Here is a 17596-nt window from a genome sequence, read left to right on the forward strand (position 1 = left end):
ATATTTATTCTTGTGCTTTGTGGATACATTTTGCAATTTTTCACTGCCTTACGGATCAACACAAAGGAGGTTATTTTGCTACCAATAGGGTAGTTTCCGAAATTTTATAAGTTTTTTTTTTCTGAAAGAGCATGGATTAGACTAAGTTTAATATTTTTGAAAATTATTTTAATCAGTGCGCAGATTCAATTGCCTTTTTTATGCTTCTGCACATGACATCACAAGTGATGAAATGTCATTCCCTGATGCCATTAGTGCAGTATTTAATTCTCTTCTTTACTCATTTGTACTGGCAACAATATGGTTGATAGCAAGCATAGAGCACAATACTTAATTCGCTTCTCAATTATCATAACCTGGAAACGCGGTAGACAGCAAGCATATACATTCAACGCGGCAGTCCGCTCCAAAGTTCATCACGTGTGACATCATGAAGACCACACCTTATTTGAAAAATCTTACATTTAAAAAAATTAAAAGTTTTGAAAATAAAATTTTTTTCACTCCATGTTTTTTTTTTTTTTTTTTGCTCATTTTATCAGCTTCAGTGACTTAAAGTAGAACTTTTTGACTGATGGAAACAACCCCATTCTGCTCATGCAGTAGCAAAATTTTGGTAATTTGAATTCACAATATCCTTCTTCCAACAAAAGCATTTCTCCTCTAACCTATTTTTCATCCCAACAAATGCAAATAATTTTGTGAAGACTTATTATACTATGAAGAAAGACAAATCTTTCGTGATTTTAAGTTTTGAAATGAGTATAACCTAGTAAGATGAGCCCTTTTGGAGAGGATTGCCTCTTTTCAGAGTATTTCATGGCCCTGTGGCTATTTAATTTCAGAGTTTCAGGAACTCCATTCCTCAAAATGACACAATGCTTCTTCAACATATTGCTTGCTTACATTCAAAATTTTAGCTTGTATCATCATTTCATATTTAAAATATGCATTTTCCAATTAATTAGATTCAAAAACAAATATTTTTACAGATCATACCATTAAACAATTCCTTATTGGAATCAGAATTTTTTTTTTTTTAAATCCAGCAATTAATAGAAAAGAAATAAACTGAAGTTGGGATTCTTGAACTTAAGTAAATAAATTAAGATAAAAGTGGACTGCTTATTGAAAGATAAATGTTGCTATCTATTGAATGATATGTGTCACTCCAGAAAACGATAACGTTTGAATGCAAATATTTTTCAAATTTCGAAACCTTTTGTTTTTTTTTTTCAGTGAAAGTATTGCCTACTAGGAGTCACCATAATCAATGGCCCAGCTAAGTTCAGATTATTTTACTCATATATTAAAAAAAAGAAAAAACTTAATATTTAAAAATTAAAGCCAATTTAATTTCAAAGCAGTAATTTTGTTAATTGTGTAAACAATCAGCTATTTTAATGATTAGTGGGAATACAATATTAAGCTCTCTTAATTAAAGTACGGCTTAATTAGTAGTTTCAAATGTATGTTGAAAAATAGTATTTAGTAAATTTGAGGATATACTGGCAGTTTATAATTTTGGTAGAATGTCTATTATTGATGTACACTCGTGATCGTGAAAATTGCAACACCACGAAGGACTTGCGCAAGTGAGCTGAAAATTGCAGAAAATGTATAGTAGGGCATGATATGCAAATGATTAGAATTGCAGACCGGTAGCATATGCCAAGCAGCGCGAACCGAATATAAATAGACGGCTGTAGCGAGGCATGTATGATTATCGGTGGTTATATGCTAGAGTAAACGTTAACTGAATCTTAACTATGCCTCTTCGCCGAAAGAAAGCAAAATTTGAGCAAATTTCGGAGTTTGAACTGGGCAGAATCGTCAGCCTTCGTAAAGCTGGATTGTCTTATCGTGCAGTAGCCGCACGACAGCCGATTGTGCAGCGTAACAGCAGCACAATCATGCGTGTTAGGAAGCAGTGGACGGACGAGGGTCGGACAGCTCGGAAATCCCGGAGTGGACCCCGAAATGTGGCGTCAGTTCGCGATGACAGACACGTGGTGCGTATGGCGCTGACGGACCGCACTGATAACTTAGGATGTTTAAACGAAAAGCCGAAGGGCTAAATTTCGTAAGTCAGTGCTTATACATGCTTATACAAGCAGAGATAATATCACACAGTGGAAGGTGCAGAATCAAATATTAATGTGAAGAAATGAACATTGGAAACTTGTTAAAATCTTACCAAAAATTTATTGGTCCATAGTAACTAAAATAAATATAACTAACAAAACTAAGTTCTTAAGAATAAAACCCGGCCATAAGTGGAGGCGGAGTTCGCAACTCCCCAACACCTATCGGACCTAACTCACAAGAGGCTGACGAACACAAAAGAAGAGAGAGAGAACGATTGGAATCGTTCACTATTTATACTTGCCTCATTTGAATATGATTGGGCATCAAAGGATGCCAACCTAAAACTGAAACTTTCCACGTGCCGAAAGAGTTGAGAAGTTAATCTAATTTGAATAAAGTTAATTTTATATTACCTTACATTAGGAATGAGAACGCGGATAAATATCGTTTACCGATGTCTATCATATCCTCCCTTCTCATTCAGTAATGTTATTAAACTTTAAATTTTTATACAATTTTAATAGATTCAAAAATAACCCCAAAATAATCCACAAAGGGCCAGGCTTAATCTTTTACAAAAATTTAACAATTCAACAATAAACAAATATGGATATATATCCATCATAATACATCATCCATCAGCAGCTGCAGCTCAATACATCACCGCTTATTTGATTGAAGTCCTTTCTCAAAAAAGTCCTTCTTGCCTATTGATGATCCACAGTCCAAGGAAATAGTAAGTCCAAGATTAACATTTCCACTGCAAACTATCTTGTCAAACTATAATTGACAAAAATACTCGAAACAGTATCTTTGAAAGAGATAGGCACAATGATTTTACAAAAAAAATTTTTTTTTTTTTTTTTCACAATGACAAAAATATTTAAAACGCTTAGTTTCCAAAAATAAACTCTTGTCATTGAATCAAATTCCTCCATCTCAAAGATTAAACCAACGAGAAATTTGAAAAAGAATTTCAGTTGTTACAAAAATATTTATACTTTAATATCCCATTATATTTATTATACTAAACAATTTAATACCATTAAAATTTAACAAAATATTTGTTCACAAAAACGATTCAGTTCAAAACGGGTCTGCGGCTTCGTAAAAATATCAGCCCTATTGGATTTACTGCCTACATGTTTTACGGTAAAAATGTCCCGTTGAATCAAATCACGAACAAAAAATAATTTTACATCAATATGTTTTGTACGGTGATTTTCAATCGGAGATTTAACAAAGTCAATGGCCGATTGATTATCCACGTACATTACAGATTTAATTTTACTTTTTCTAACAATTCCCCAGCGTAAACATTCGTTTAATACATGGTCAAACCACATAAGCTCTTTAGACACTTCACAAAGGGCCACAAACTCACTTTCCATAGTGGAAAGGCTAATACAACGTTCCTTGAAGGTTCGCCATTCAATCGGCGCATTATCCAACAAAATTAACTGCCCTCCGAGTGAAGTTCGATCATCTCGATTAGCTGCATAATCGGCGTCAGAAAAAGCTATTAATTGGGTTCTATTACAATTTAATTTAAGTTTTAAATCTTTTGTTTGAAAAACATAACCCAGAAGTTTTAAAAGACCGTTCCAATGAAATACACCAGGGTTGCTTTGAAATTGACTGAAGATATTGACCGCATAACAAATGTCCGGTCTCGTTCTGCTCGCAATGAAAGAAAGACAACCCAACAAATTACGATAAGGAATCTTTGACATTTCAAATTTTTCATTTTCTGTATTAGGACAATTCGATTTCGAAAAAACAGTACCTTTACAAATCGGCAATGATGAAACCGGAAAATTAAAATGTTTGAACTTTTCAAAAACTTTAATGATATATTTAGTTTGAAACAAATTCAAACCTTTTTCAGTTCTTTCAAATTCAACACCTAACAGTTTTTTCGTTTTTCCGAGAACTTTTAAGTCAAAATTTTTCCTAAGTAAATTTAAAACATGATTTAAATTCTTTTCTTTCCGTGCGAGCAAAACAATATCGTCAACATACAATAAAATGACACTTGAATTATAAATATAAACACAATTACATTCATCAAATTTCTGAAAACCAATTTTCAATAAAACACTGTTTATCTCAAAAAACCACATACGGCCACTCTGGTGCAGACCGTAAATTGCTTTATTAAGCTTACAAACTAGATTTTCTTTCCCTACTATTGCAAAACCCGGTGGTTGTCTCATAAAGATGCATTCTTTTAGAGGTGCATATAAATAAGCATTTTTCACATCGCACTGCAAATCGAACCAACCTTCTGATATTTTCAAGGAAAAGAAAAATCGAACCAATGAAAAATGAATCGTCGGACTAAAAGTCTGATCGTACGATTCAGGGGATTGTGCATATCCCTGAGCAACAAGTCTCCCACGATATCTAACAATTTTCCCCGATTCATCTCTTTTAACATTGAAAACCCATCTCGATCCGATTGGTTTTTCATTTGCAGGCAAAGGTGTTAAATCCCACACTTTTCTAGAATGCATAACCTCTAATTCATCCCTCATTGAATCTAACCACTGGTCCTTTTGCTTAGATTTAAGAACCTGTTTGTAATTCTTAGGAATTACAATTTCATCATCTAGTCATAAGTTACATAAATTTAAATGAACAGTTTGATCAGAAATTTCACCTTGATATAGATTTTTACCATTAAAATCAAATAAATGTGGCTTAAACAAAATAGCATTTTTAGAACAATATTTTTCAACATCATTTAAAGAACGTAATCGTTTAGAAGAATGTTTCTCATAAAAATAAATATCAGTACGAGATTTATCTGACCTTGGGATTGCTTTCCTCACCCATTCTGTTTCACGTAGCTGGGCGCGTGGTGGGTTTTCCCCATTTTCACTCAAGTCAGAATTCGAATCTGATTCATCCCCGCTCGTCTCGCTTTCACTCTCATCAGTAGATAAGAATTTAGACGGCGTACTCGGGCTTTCACTTCCGCTATCCGATTCGGAATTCGATTCATTTTCTGAATTTTGAGAATCTGATTGAATATTTGACCATTTGAGACAGGGACCCAGCACAGCTCCACTAGAGTCACTCTCTGATATATTTTTAAAAGCTTCTTTGTAATAAACATTTTCATTAAAATTTACATTCATTCTTTCAAAAATTTTTCCGCTTTCGGGAATCCAGATACGAAAACCCTTAGTGTTAAATGCATAGCCCAAAAATATACCTTTTTTAGCTTTAACATCAAGTTTATGTCTTTGCTGACGGGGTGTTCCAAGATAACACAAAACACCGAAAGGTTTGACGTGCCTAGCACTTGGCTTACGTCCACCATATAACTCAAAAGGTGTTTTCGTTTGTCCTGAGTGACAAATCCTATTCCAAGTATAATTGAAATAAAGCATAGCATCCGGCCAAAATCTTTTACTTAGCCCGCTTTCTTCCAATAATACTGTTGCAGCATTAGCGGCTGAGCGATTGTACACTTCGGCCAAACCGTTCATCTCTGGACTAAAAATATTGGTTAACTCATGTTTTATACCGTTATCCAAACAATAATTGTCAAAAACTTTATTTACGAATTCTCCCCCGTTGTCAGTTCTAACAGCTTTTACTTTAAGATTTAAAAATCTTTCAGCATGCTTTATGTGCCTTATGAAAATTTCTGGTACTTTGCTCTTTTCACTAATTGGATACAAAGCAGATTTACGTGAAAAATCATCAATGATTGATAAATAAAAACGTTCCCCCTTATTTCCCTTAATATTACATGGACCCCACACATCAGCATGAAGTAATTCAAGGGGACATTTAGACTGTATTTTACCTATTGGTTTAAATGAAACACGTTTAAATTTACCAATTTTCACAATCTATTTTTACATTTTTGAATTTAGGCAGGCCATGGACACACTCAAATTCACCGCTCTTTCTGATACTATCGGTGTTAATATGTGCCAGCCTTCTATGCCACAATTCTAATTTTTCTACATTAGAGCATTCAATTTTCTCATTTTCGAAATGATCATTACTTTTATTTAGTTTTATACTTTCTTGATACGATTTATTATACAAAATTTGAGGTTTTACAAAATAAATGCCATTTCTTAAAATTGCTCTAAATATAAATCCATTTCGACCAGATATCGTCACGGAGCCGTTTCCCCCTTCAAACTTAGCACCCCCCTTATCGAATTTAGTACCCGATAACAAATTTTGACGCAGATTAGGAGAGTACATTACATCTTTTAAAACAATGATAGTATCATCAAACTTTAATTTCACAGTTCCCATCCCCAAAATGGGGAAAGTTTCATTTCTAACGGCTACAGCCATTTCTTTGTTTCGTAATAGTTTAAAGTCCTCAAACGCACTACGAATGTTGACGAAATGATGGGTGGAACCAGTGTCGAAAATAAATTCATTTGGGTCTTCTGATACTTCATTTAGATGTACTTCGGAAATGAAAAAGTTCTGGTACTCACATGTTTCCTTTTCCACTGATGGGGAACTGCACCTCGCAGTTTTCTTGTTCGTCTTCCTCTTATTCCGGATTGGTGATCTTGACTTTCTGTTACGTTGTTCGAGGTCCTTGCCAACTCTATTTTGACACACGTTACTTTTATGGCCGGGTTTATTACAGTTAAAACAAATTAGTTTCCCTTTTACTCCTTTCTTGTCAAAATTACCCGGTTTCTTTACAAAGTTAGCTCTGCCGATAATTTTATCGTCCTCATCTTTTAGTCGAATTCGCGATTCCTCGGCAATAAGTTCGCTGACTACTTTATTAAATGTGAATTCCTGTGCAGTAGTTCTAAGAATAACTTGACAAATATTGTCGAATTCTGAGGGCAAATGACGCAAAATTTGAAAAATCAAATAATTTTCAGAAAAATTCGCGTCTATAGCCTTAATCCTTTCGAAAATTTGCCGAGTCCGGGCAGCGAAAAGATTTATCGACTCTCCCTCTTTTATACGACATTGGGATAACTCTGAAAACAATGTCATGTGCTGACAACGATTGTCAGGAAAAAAGTGATCTTTCAAAGCCTTCCAGGCATCAGCCGCGTTGACCTGATTTTCAATTATCTTTTTGAAATTTTTCTCCAAATTTAAATAAATTATGGATAGAGCCACATCTTGTCGATTTTGAAAATTACGAATCTCTTGCTCAGTAGCCTTTTTTTCATCATTAGAAAAAGGTTCCTTTTCAATGCCATTTACAATCTTCCATAGACCTCGTTCCATTAGGACAAATTTAATATCTGATGACCAACTCACATAGTTGTCAGACCTTAATTTTTCGATAGGAACACTCTGGGATGCCATGATTGATAAAAACACGAAAAACGCAGAAAAAATAATAAAAACCTAATTTTAAAAAAAACAACCCACAAAATCTCAAAATATCCCCGAAAAAAAACCTAAATAGTGCAACTGTTACAGCTTCCCCCCTGGAACAAGTCCAGGTCTTCCGCTGAATTTAGCAGCCACTATTCTGCCTAACACCAAACCAACTATATCCCCCCATAAAATGCAAACGAAACATCTGAGAAAAAGTTTACACTACACATGGCTTAAAGATTCGATACAAATTTCCAAAAAGTAAAAGAAAAGCTTCTATTTTCACAGTTTTCATTCAACGCCGATGTGGGGAAAACAATTTGAAAAGATTTCCCAAACACTTGTCATCTACCGATTCAGCAAAAAGACAAGTCAGTTACAACATTCCATTTCATCACAAAAACACGAAGTCTAATACTCTACTCTGCTGACAATTCGAAAACATCTTAATACATCATGATACTGAACACGTAATTGTTATGATACAATTGGGTAGGGCTGGGCCCATAACCCTTATGATAACTTACGATGTTTAAACGAAAAGCCGAAGGGCTAAATTTCGTAAGTCAGTCAACGATGTTACATGCTTATACAAGCAGAGATAATATCACACAGTGGAAGGTGCAGAATCAAATATTAATGTGAAGAAATGAACATTGGAAACTTGTTAAAATCTTACCAAAAATTTATTGGTCCATAGTAACTAAAATAAATATAACTAACAAAACTAAGTTCTTAAGAATAAAACCCGGCCATAAGTGGAGGCGGAGTTCGCAACTCCCCAACACCTATCGGACCTAACTCACAAGAGGCTGACGAACACAAAAGAAGAGAGAGAGAACGATTGGAATCGTTCACTATTTATACTTGCCTCATTTGAATATGATTGGGCATCAAAGGATGCCAACCTAAAACTGAAACTTTACACGTGCCGAAAGAGTTGATCCTTTATACAGGATTCCTCACACAAAACCATCGCCGCCTGCGGCTACAATGGGCCAATGTGCATAGGTGCTGGTGTGTTGATTGACAGCAGGTCCTCTTTTCTGACGAATCTCGCTTCAATTTGTGGCACCATGATGGCCGAATTGGTGTCAGGCGTTATGCCAGTGAATGGCACATTCCGGAGTGCATTATCGAACCCCACAATGGACGAACACCCGGAGTTATGGTCTGGGGTACCATAGCATATCATGGACAATCACAACGGCTACGAATTGTGGGCAATTTGAACAGTACCCAATACATAAACACAGTTTTACAGCCCTAAGCTATTCCTTTCCTGCAAGGATTGCCAGGGGCTGTATTCCAGCAGGATAATGCCCGTCCACATGTCGCCAGGACTGTCAAATCCTACCTTGATTAGCAACAGGTACAGCTTCTTCCTTGGCCTGCATATTCCCCGTATATGTCACCGATTGAACATGTGTGGGATTTCGTTCTTGCGGCGTCTCGCTCGTGATCCTCCTCCTGTTGCTTCGTCAGACAAACTTTGGTTGCGCATACAAACAATATGGAATGCTCTTCCGCAGGCAGATATTCAAACTTAGTTTCACTCCATGCCGAGTTGTGTAGCAGCTCTTATTGCGGCCCATGGTGGCCACACAAAGTACTATCTCTTATCTCTTTTTATTGTTTGTTTGGTTTGAAAATGTAATCATTTATTTGTACCATTACCACTCAACTGTGTATTAAATTTATTTCAACTATGATGCTCCCTTCATGGTGTTGCAATTTTCACAAACAGGAGTGTATTTCCCCTCCATCATTTATTTTAACCTCAAGAATAATGACATTGATATGGTCTGTCATGGAGGTGCGGAATTTTCCATTAATATAGGCTTAATGGATACATTTTTCAGGGAAATATGTTTTTTCTTCGTTGCTACAATCTGCACATGTCTAGCATATGAAAACATGTTCACTTCTTTTTTTACATTAATTTAAATCCCTGAAATTCAAGTTTATGGGGATTAGAATGGGGATCTATTTTCTTGTTTTTCGACAAAAATCTCACAACTTCAACTATGGCTGAAAATAAACAAGGGGGCTCCCTTGTATCATGGAAAATAAAATTTGATGTCATTACTGCCTCGTGTTAATGAGGAATGGCATTTTGTGGTTAGGTAACGGAGGTGAGAATTTATTGTAAGACATGACTTCTTGTCCTACTAAAACAAACTAAAACAAAATATTTCATACGTTTTAAACAGAATTTCTCTTCAAACAGACAGATAACCTTTTAAACTCAACATTGAAGTGAACACTCGCAAAAAAAAAAAAAAATGTTTGCAAACAATTTTTTAGAGCAACTTGACTCATTTCATAAAAATTTTATTTGAAATGATATTTATTTCTACATGAGAATAAATAAAAATATCACAAGAAATAAAAACAAGGATTTTGATGAAACATTGCAAATTAATATTGTAAAGTACAATTCAATTTTAAACATAAAACTAGAAGACAAAACGTAGAACAATTGTTTTGAAAAATCACTGCAGAATGTTTCAAGCAATCAAGATTACTTATTGATTTCACTATGCAGGGCTTTTTATTCACTTTGTGATTGATAGATAGTAAATCCGATGATCCACTGCCATTGCTTGAAAAATTATTTACAGAAACTTAAAACCTTGTAATATATGTTCTCTATTAATTTTGTGTGTATCAGTGTTTATTTTTACATTTTTCCACATTTATATTTTGCATTTATATCAGGCCCGGATCTGCGTACCCATAGACCTAAGTTCTTAAAGGGCCCTACAATCAAAGTGAGTGGGAGGGGGGGGGGGAACAAGCACTAAGTTTTATTGACGTTGCAAATATACACTGCTGGCCTCTCGGGAGAGGCCCTACATATTTCGGGGGGGCCTAAAATTGGTTTAGATTAGCAATTATGATTCTATAAATTATATCTAAATTTAGAATTCTATACACCAAAGATAGATAAATGAATTCATTTAAATCTTTTTTTTTTCATTAAAATATGTTTTTTATAATCATTCTGCCTACTTTAAATTAAAGTTCTTTTTTTTCTATTCCATTTTTTTAAACAGTATCTTTTATTTGATATTACAACTATACACATTTCTTACTGCATAGATATTGCGTTTTATGATTTCTTCAAGTGCATTATGGTACAAGTTAAAAAATATGATTTATTAGTGTTCCTTTCATATTACATTTACAATAAATGAAAAATATGAAAAGATACACAAATTTGTATAAAATCTAACATTTAGTAACACAGAACAAACAAGTATAGAACATTGAAATTTGAAAAGAAGAAAAAAAAGTTTCAAAACCGGGCTGCAATTCTTGATTACAAAAAAACTATTTTGTTACAAACAAGCTCTTTATTTTTTGTCTTTCTTTTTTTGAACAGCTAATCATTTACTGTAACGTTGAGAGCCATTAAAATTATATTAAAAGTATTCATATATACTTGTAAAAGATAAACAATCTCTTAAATTTTTGAAGTCTAAGAAACGTAGTGCATAATATATTTACATATACATTTGCAAATAGAAATTGAATCTTCCATCACCAGTTCAAAAAAAGAGTATTCTGCATTTAATATGTAATCTAATGCATAAATGCATTTTTTTTTCAATTTGAGAAGAATTTAAATGAGAGTGACTTTAGGTGGCAAAGGAGGTGCTTCTTCATCAAGATTTATGAATGGTTTTATATCTTCATCTGGTTCACACAGAAAGACATAACCCACATTGTTTTTCTAAAGAAAAATGAGAAAAATTTAAACTTTACAGTCACATTATTTTGAAGTAGAAACATCACAATCAGATTGATTGTCATATATGACCTCAAACTTAGACCATTGAGACATAGATAAGGCAAGTGGGAGTGGTTGTTGAAGAAGGAATCTTCATGGGGGAGACCACGTGACTGCGACCTTCCATGAAAGACGTTTTGCCAGAGCAATCGATTTTAATTTTTTACCTTCTGTCTGAAATGTTTTGGTTCATTTTTTTCTGTCACCTGCAAGCGCATAGTTTACTGATTTATGGATAAGAGTTTTTTTTTTTCAATTTCTACAGTAAGTTGTTGAGTTATGCCAATTTAAAAATGGCTCTAAAAGTTGCGCTCATTGAGAAATAAAGTTAGTATTTGGGGCCGAAATCAAGAGACTGAAACGCATGCTACACGACGCAAAATTATTTGATGTTTTCCCCTGGAGATAAGACCTGTCGCCCTTAGTCCTGCTTCAGCGCATACAATTGTGAATGAAAGGGAAAGCTCGTCTATCTCTCAATGGTCTAAGACCTCAAAAGTGCAACAAATTTTGATGAAAAATGGTCATACAATTGTAAATTTTAAGGAAATTATTAACTAATTCTTAAAGACTATGAATGAAAAAAATTTGGTAGAATCAGAAGTCTTGTGGTAAACATTACACCATAAAATGACTTTTTGATAAAATGACCGAAGCAAAACTAAGTGTTAATTTCCCAAAGAGAGGGCATTAATAACAATTGAACTGTTCATTTCAAAACCAGTCAAGTGGCAAACTCTAAAATTTTTCTGTAAGAATTACAATGATTTAAACTAAAGGGGATACATATTTAGGCATATTTCTTTCAATAAACAATGTTGTAATCATCATTGAATAATTTATTATGTGATTCAGATGTTTTCCAGAAATTAGCAATTTTGTCGCTAGACTGATTTTTGAAATAAACAATTCAATTGTTCTGCAATCACAAAGAAAAAATAATTTTTTTAGCACTTTTTGTGCATTGTCATAGTTTTATCACACAAAGATTTTTATATGTAAGCAGAATGTCAATCTTTAGTAATTTTTTCAGACATGGGACTCATAGGAGTAAGTTTAATACCCTGATTATACACCAAATAATAAGTGAAAAAATTATAAAGCAAACCCCTAGGAAAAAATGTTAATTTTTGATGGTTTTAAAGCATTTTATGTGGGAATACCCACATAAGTCATCCAACGTGTAACAAATGTTCATGCTTTTGAACTGACCTCTCTAGCCCCTCAGAAGAATAGTTAATATAATGCTTCCTTTCCCACAAAATAAAAATTAAGGCAATAAAACTCAAAAGGGGAGGAAAATCAGGGGCGCTATTTCCAAACCAGGGGTCTGGCCAGAGGATATTTGGGTCCGTTAACGGACCCTTCACAAAAATCCGATCAACCAAAACAGACCTTTCACAAAATTCCGATCAAACAAAACGGACCTTTCACAAAATCCCGATCAAACAAAACGGACCCTTCACAAAATTCTGATAAACAAGATCGGATCTGTCAAATTGTTTATTGAAAGAGCAAATCTGAAAGCAAAATAACGCATATTTCTGTGCATAAACCGATAATTTTTGGAACCTTTTTTTAAGTCAAATTAGAGGGATCAACTTATAAAAAATCGGCTAATTTTGAAAAAAAAAAAAAAAAAAAAATCGGCACTCTTGGAATGCTCCTGCAAGCGATAAATAATGGCTACTGCCAAATAAATATAATGGTTGTTTGTTTTATCACGGCTAATTAGCAGTGGTGTTTTTGTAAACTTTTCTGAAAAGGCATTGGTAAGCACTTTTCTCCGCTCATGATTTAATAAACAATAATAATATATATCTGCGAAATGAACTTAGAACTGCAAAGGGATAGTAAGGGTGAGAAAAAAGTATGATCTCTTCAGATAGTGTTACCAACTTCAAAATTATCACCACTTAGTGTCTGGCGTTGAACCTTTATAATGACTTGATTAGAAAATATTCTCATCATTTTGCCAGCTTGTCAATATTTGCGTTTTTACGGTGCGGTGCGATGTTTAATTGTTATTTTGGGAGAAAATTATATGGGTTTTGATTTTTCGATGCTAACAAGGATGATTAACTTTAAATAAACTCTTTTAATTACCTTTTTTTTTCTTTAGATGTCTACATTTTGAAAAATGCGATCTTTTAACATCCGATATGAGAATCACATTTTGTTCTTTTTTCAAGCTAACTTCGCTTTATTAGGATTCAAATAAATGAAAAGTCTCTTTATTTCTGTTAGAACTCTCATTTCAAGTTTTTCAAGCAAAATTCCATTTTCTGTTATGAGTCAAAACTTAAAATGCTAAATAGATGGTTTATTTTATTTTATTTTTTGGGTCAACTGTGTCCACAGATATTAATGATATGTTTATTATAGGACTCTAAAATGCAATTTTAAAATAATGTTATCAAAAATATTTCTTTTACAAGCTGTTTTTATACTTTTGATGCCTTCACTTTGAGAATTGCGATCTCTTTGCATCCGCTATGGGAATCCGATTTTTCGAATTTTGAATGAATATTACGCTTTGTTAAGAGGTAAACAATTGAAATATCTTTTTATTTTTGTTAAAATCACGGAATTAAGAAGTTTTAAACTAAATTCTGTGCTTTTTAAGAGTGTCTTGGGTCAAAAAGTTGAATGATGAACCCTATTCTGAATTTTATTTTATTTATTTATATTTTTGTTACAATTACTTTAAGTACTGTACAGAAATATATCTAGTATAATTTAACATAATGTAGAATGGTAGATAAATATTGATACTTGAAAGAGCGATGCTTCCCCCCCCCCCCCCCGCCAAATATCAGAAAAAAAATCCAGAATGATTTCCTCGACGTAGAAGAGGAAAACACTCAACTTTAAGTTTAATTGATGCTGTTTGTGCCATCTCTAAATTCTAAAATTTTGTTTTAACAAAAAAAAAAAAAATTTGCGAAATTTTTTGATTTTTCACAAAATTAATTCATTTTTCACAAAATTATTTGATTTTTCACAAAAAACGGACCTTGTAAAAAATCCTGGACAGACCCCTGCAAACTTGGGATGTGATGGGAAAAATGCTGCTCAAATTTGGATTTAGGAGGTCATTTTACGTAAGAATCAACAAGAATTATGTCAGTCGAATTTAAGGTTTCGTTTTACACAATGTAGTTCATTAATATTTAAGTCTGTGAGCTCTCTACTTTAGACATCTCAATGCAAAGTTTTGACAGTGCATAAAAATTGAAATTTAATAAATAAAACTTTGCATAGAACATTAGTTTTTTCTAAGCAATAAAAAAAATGTCAAAGAAACTGAGATTCCGTCTGCATCCAGGAGACCCCATAGCACTTACAGCCATGAAATACAGTATAAAAATTGCTTCAAGCTCCAGGTGTTTTCACCTTTTTTTTTTAAAGTTAAAATTTCACACAAATTGTCTATTGAAGGCATAAAAATTAGAACTCAATTCAAGCCCGGAACTAAACAGCAAAATATCACTAGAAGTCAAATTTTAAAGCAACTTTTTAAACGCCAAAAAACTGCCATTTTGCTATGTACAAAAAGCATTAAAGCTGTAAAATTTAGTACAAGTTAATTTGAACCCCGGGGGAGGGCAATTTTACTTTACATATTTTATTAAGTTCTTTTTATCTTTGGGTTAGAGTGGGATTTTATTTATTTTTTTCTAAAATTAATGAGCTTTTTCCTGGCTTACTCTTAACTGGCACTGTAAACCTTCGCAAAGCAATCATTGGGGGTTGGTTAGTTTCAGCAAGTCCGAGAGGAGGGAGACCCTTGGTATTCTTTAAAAATTTTAAATAACAAGGAAAAGGCATTATAACTTTTCGGATGGAGGGGGCAAGGATTTCAAATGCAGTTGGACAAATGAGTTGTTGAGTGTTTGTTGCCACAAGACAAAAGGCAAAGAAATCAAACCAACTAGGTCAATAATAATAATAAGTTTTTAATGCAGATTTGCAAAGTCATTATTAAAGTCAAAGGTTAAATAGTCACAAAACTTTAATGCTGTTCTAAAATTCTGAATTCTCAATAGATCTATGATTGTCAAAGCATTACCTCGCAAAATAGGTTGCTCGCAGCAGCTTTCTAGATAACCGAACATACTTTCATCCTGATTTTCATAGCATTTTACAACGTTTGACTTGCCACTTTAGATTGAAGCCTCAAAGGTATTGTTCCCCCTTTTCTTTGCAATTTCATTTAAAATTCCGTCATATTCATAAAGGGTAGATAGTTTTTGTTGACTTATTCCTTTTACCACCTTCAATAAGTTTGATTTTATATTCAAAGTAAGTCTTTTTTTCCCCTCAGGATACAATGTTTCAGTCACAAATGCTTGCATTCAATTAGGCTTCCCGTCAATAAATGGGGTTTGTGTTAAAAAAGGGTTCAAGCAAGTTTCAGAAGTAATTTGTGCAGACTAGATGAAAAAAGGAACAGGAGTGCTTTAGGCATCAAACTCTGCTAGGAGGAGGCTTTTATAATGGTGGTGTCGGGGTGGATTATCTGGAATAATTGCAATGCCAATGTGAGGCAAAGGGAGAAAATTTCATTAAAAATCAATGGCCTATAATAGTGATGGTAATAAATGGCTGTGGCTCATACTTTACCACTGACAAGTTGACTTTAATCCAAGTGAAGCATGTTTAGTTCTATAAACATATGGTTGTACGCCAAGCAAAACTATTGTTTACATGTTGCATTTTGTATAGGTTTCATCGTACATATATATATTTTTAAAATTATCACAGTATTAATGCTAAAGTATCATTTATATAAAACTTCCTACCTTTGCAGAAGAAGACAAATAGTGATTTGGTGCAGTCACAGCAGCAGCACAACACAACCACAACAAAACAATTATAAATCCAAATAAAACAATAACCAGAAGCCATCGAGGTATGCCTGATTGGCGAGAAATGCAATCCATCCAATCTGGTTTTTCTTCTTGCCATCTTTGTCCACTGTTGTGATCTGATAAAAAAAAAGCCTTTTGAATCTCATCCACAATAGTTAAGGCAGTGATTGAATGGGGGAATTTTACGATGTTCAAACATGAGCAGCAAAATAAAGAGTGTAAGACAACTGTTCCAATCCAGACAACTCTCTAATTTTTTATATACAGTTGGCTTTCTGTTTAACGATGCTCTATTTAATGACTTTCTTTGTTTAAATACTACTCTTCACGGTCCCAGATGCTTCACTGTAGTTTTAAAAGCATTCTATTTTAGGTCGAAATTTTGTGGTTCCTTTAAAGTCCTTAAACAGAGAGTCAACTGTATTTTTTTTTCCAGTTTTTTGAACTCTTGGCAGTTACTCCAAACTATAGACCAAAGATAAGTAGACTGAACATTAGACAGGGTGTAGTAGTAGAATGCACCAGATAAGTTATTGGTTTCGATTACAATCAAAATTTCTTGTCATGGAAAACTCATGATTTTCCACAAAAAATGCTCTAAGATCATGAAAACTAACAATTGAGGTAGTGAGAAGCAAAGGGATGCAAGTGGCAAAATAAAAAATTTGGAGATAACCAGTACATATGGTAGGTGAATTCCTCCTCTGTATTGGGGAAAGAGATAGTACTAGTAGCCCTGGTAGGTGCTGCTCTACAGCATGATTTAGAAAAAAAATTCAATGAAAGCCTACCTAGGATATAATCTTTATACGCGTTTTACTCAAAACTTGAAAATGTCCAATTACATCTCTTTGCTTCTCACTGGCTCAATTGGTCACGAATTTTGTGTTCTAAAACATACATTAAAAATTTTACCAATTAAAAATAAAATTTTCGCATTTTTATGGGCAAATTTTGACTTTTATGTATTTCAAAATCCAATTGCATCTGCTTCTTTGAAACTCGCTAATTATTAGCTTACTTACTTTGTTGCAATATGCTCCTTTAAAATTTTTAATCCATTCACATCAGTATCAATTCAAGCAAACAACCCTCACAAACATTATCATTAACTTCTCATCTTCTACTACAATCTCTGTATTTATCCTAATAGCTGTTTTCTGCTTCGCCAAAAACAGAAAACATTATTATTTAATAATTTTTCTGTACACCACACCTTGATTGGAATGTTGTATGACATTTTAAAATTGAATAACCATGTTCTTACGGTTGGGTCTTGTTCTAAATTGAAACTAAATAAGGTTCAAAACAATCAAAGTAAAAAGGAGGGAAAACTTTCTAACTACTAAACAAATAAATAAATAATAACAATAAAAAGAAGTTATTGTTATGGTTATTTTGTTTTAGTTTTTTTTTTTTTTTTTGCACATGCTCTGCATTTCAACTATAGCAGAACTCTATTGTATGATCATAGTGATTATAATCCTGAAAACTTAGCCCA

The 17596-nt window shown here is 33.4% G+C and overlaps 1 protein-coding gene across 1 annotated transcript in view; it reads right to left on the reverse strand.

Annotated features, from left to right (window-relative positions):
- Positions 1-9742: 9742 nt before the first annotated feature.
- Positions 9743-17596, reverse strand: part of LOC129224100 (transmembrane protein 59-like) — a 31752-nt gene continuing 23898 nt past the window's right edge. Inside the window, exons 5-6 of the mRNA XM_054858506.1 lie at positions 16027-16211; positions 9743-11164 (exon numbers count right to left, since the gene is read on the reverse strand). Coding sequence (XP_054714481.1) covers positions 11054-11164; positions 16027-16211 — 296 coding nt within the window. The 3' untranslated portion in view covers positions 9743-11053. The remainder of the gene's footprint in view (positions 11165-16026; positions 16212-17596) is intronic.

This window comes from Uloborus diversus, chromosome 6 (assembly GCF_026930045.1).
Source record: "Uloborus diversus isolate 005 chromosome 6, Udiv.v.3.1, whole genome shotgun sequence".
Lineage (NCBI taxonomy): Eukaryota > Metazoa > Arthropoda > Arachnida > Araneae > Uloboridae > Uloborus > Uloborus diversus.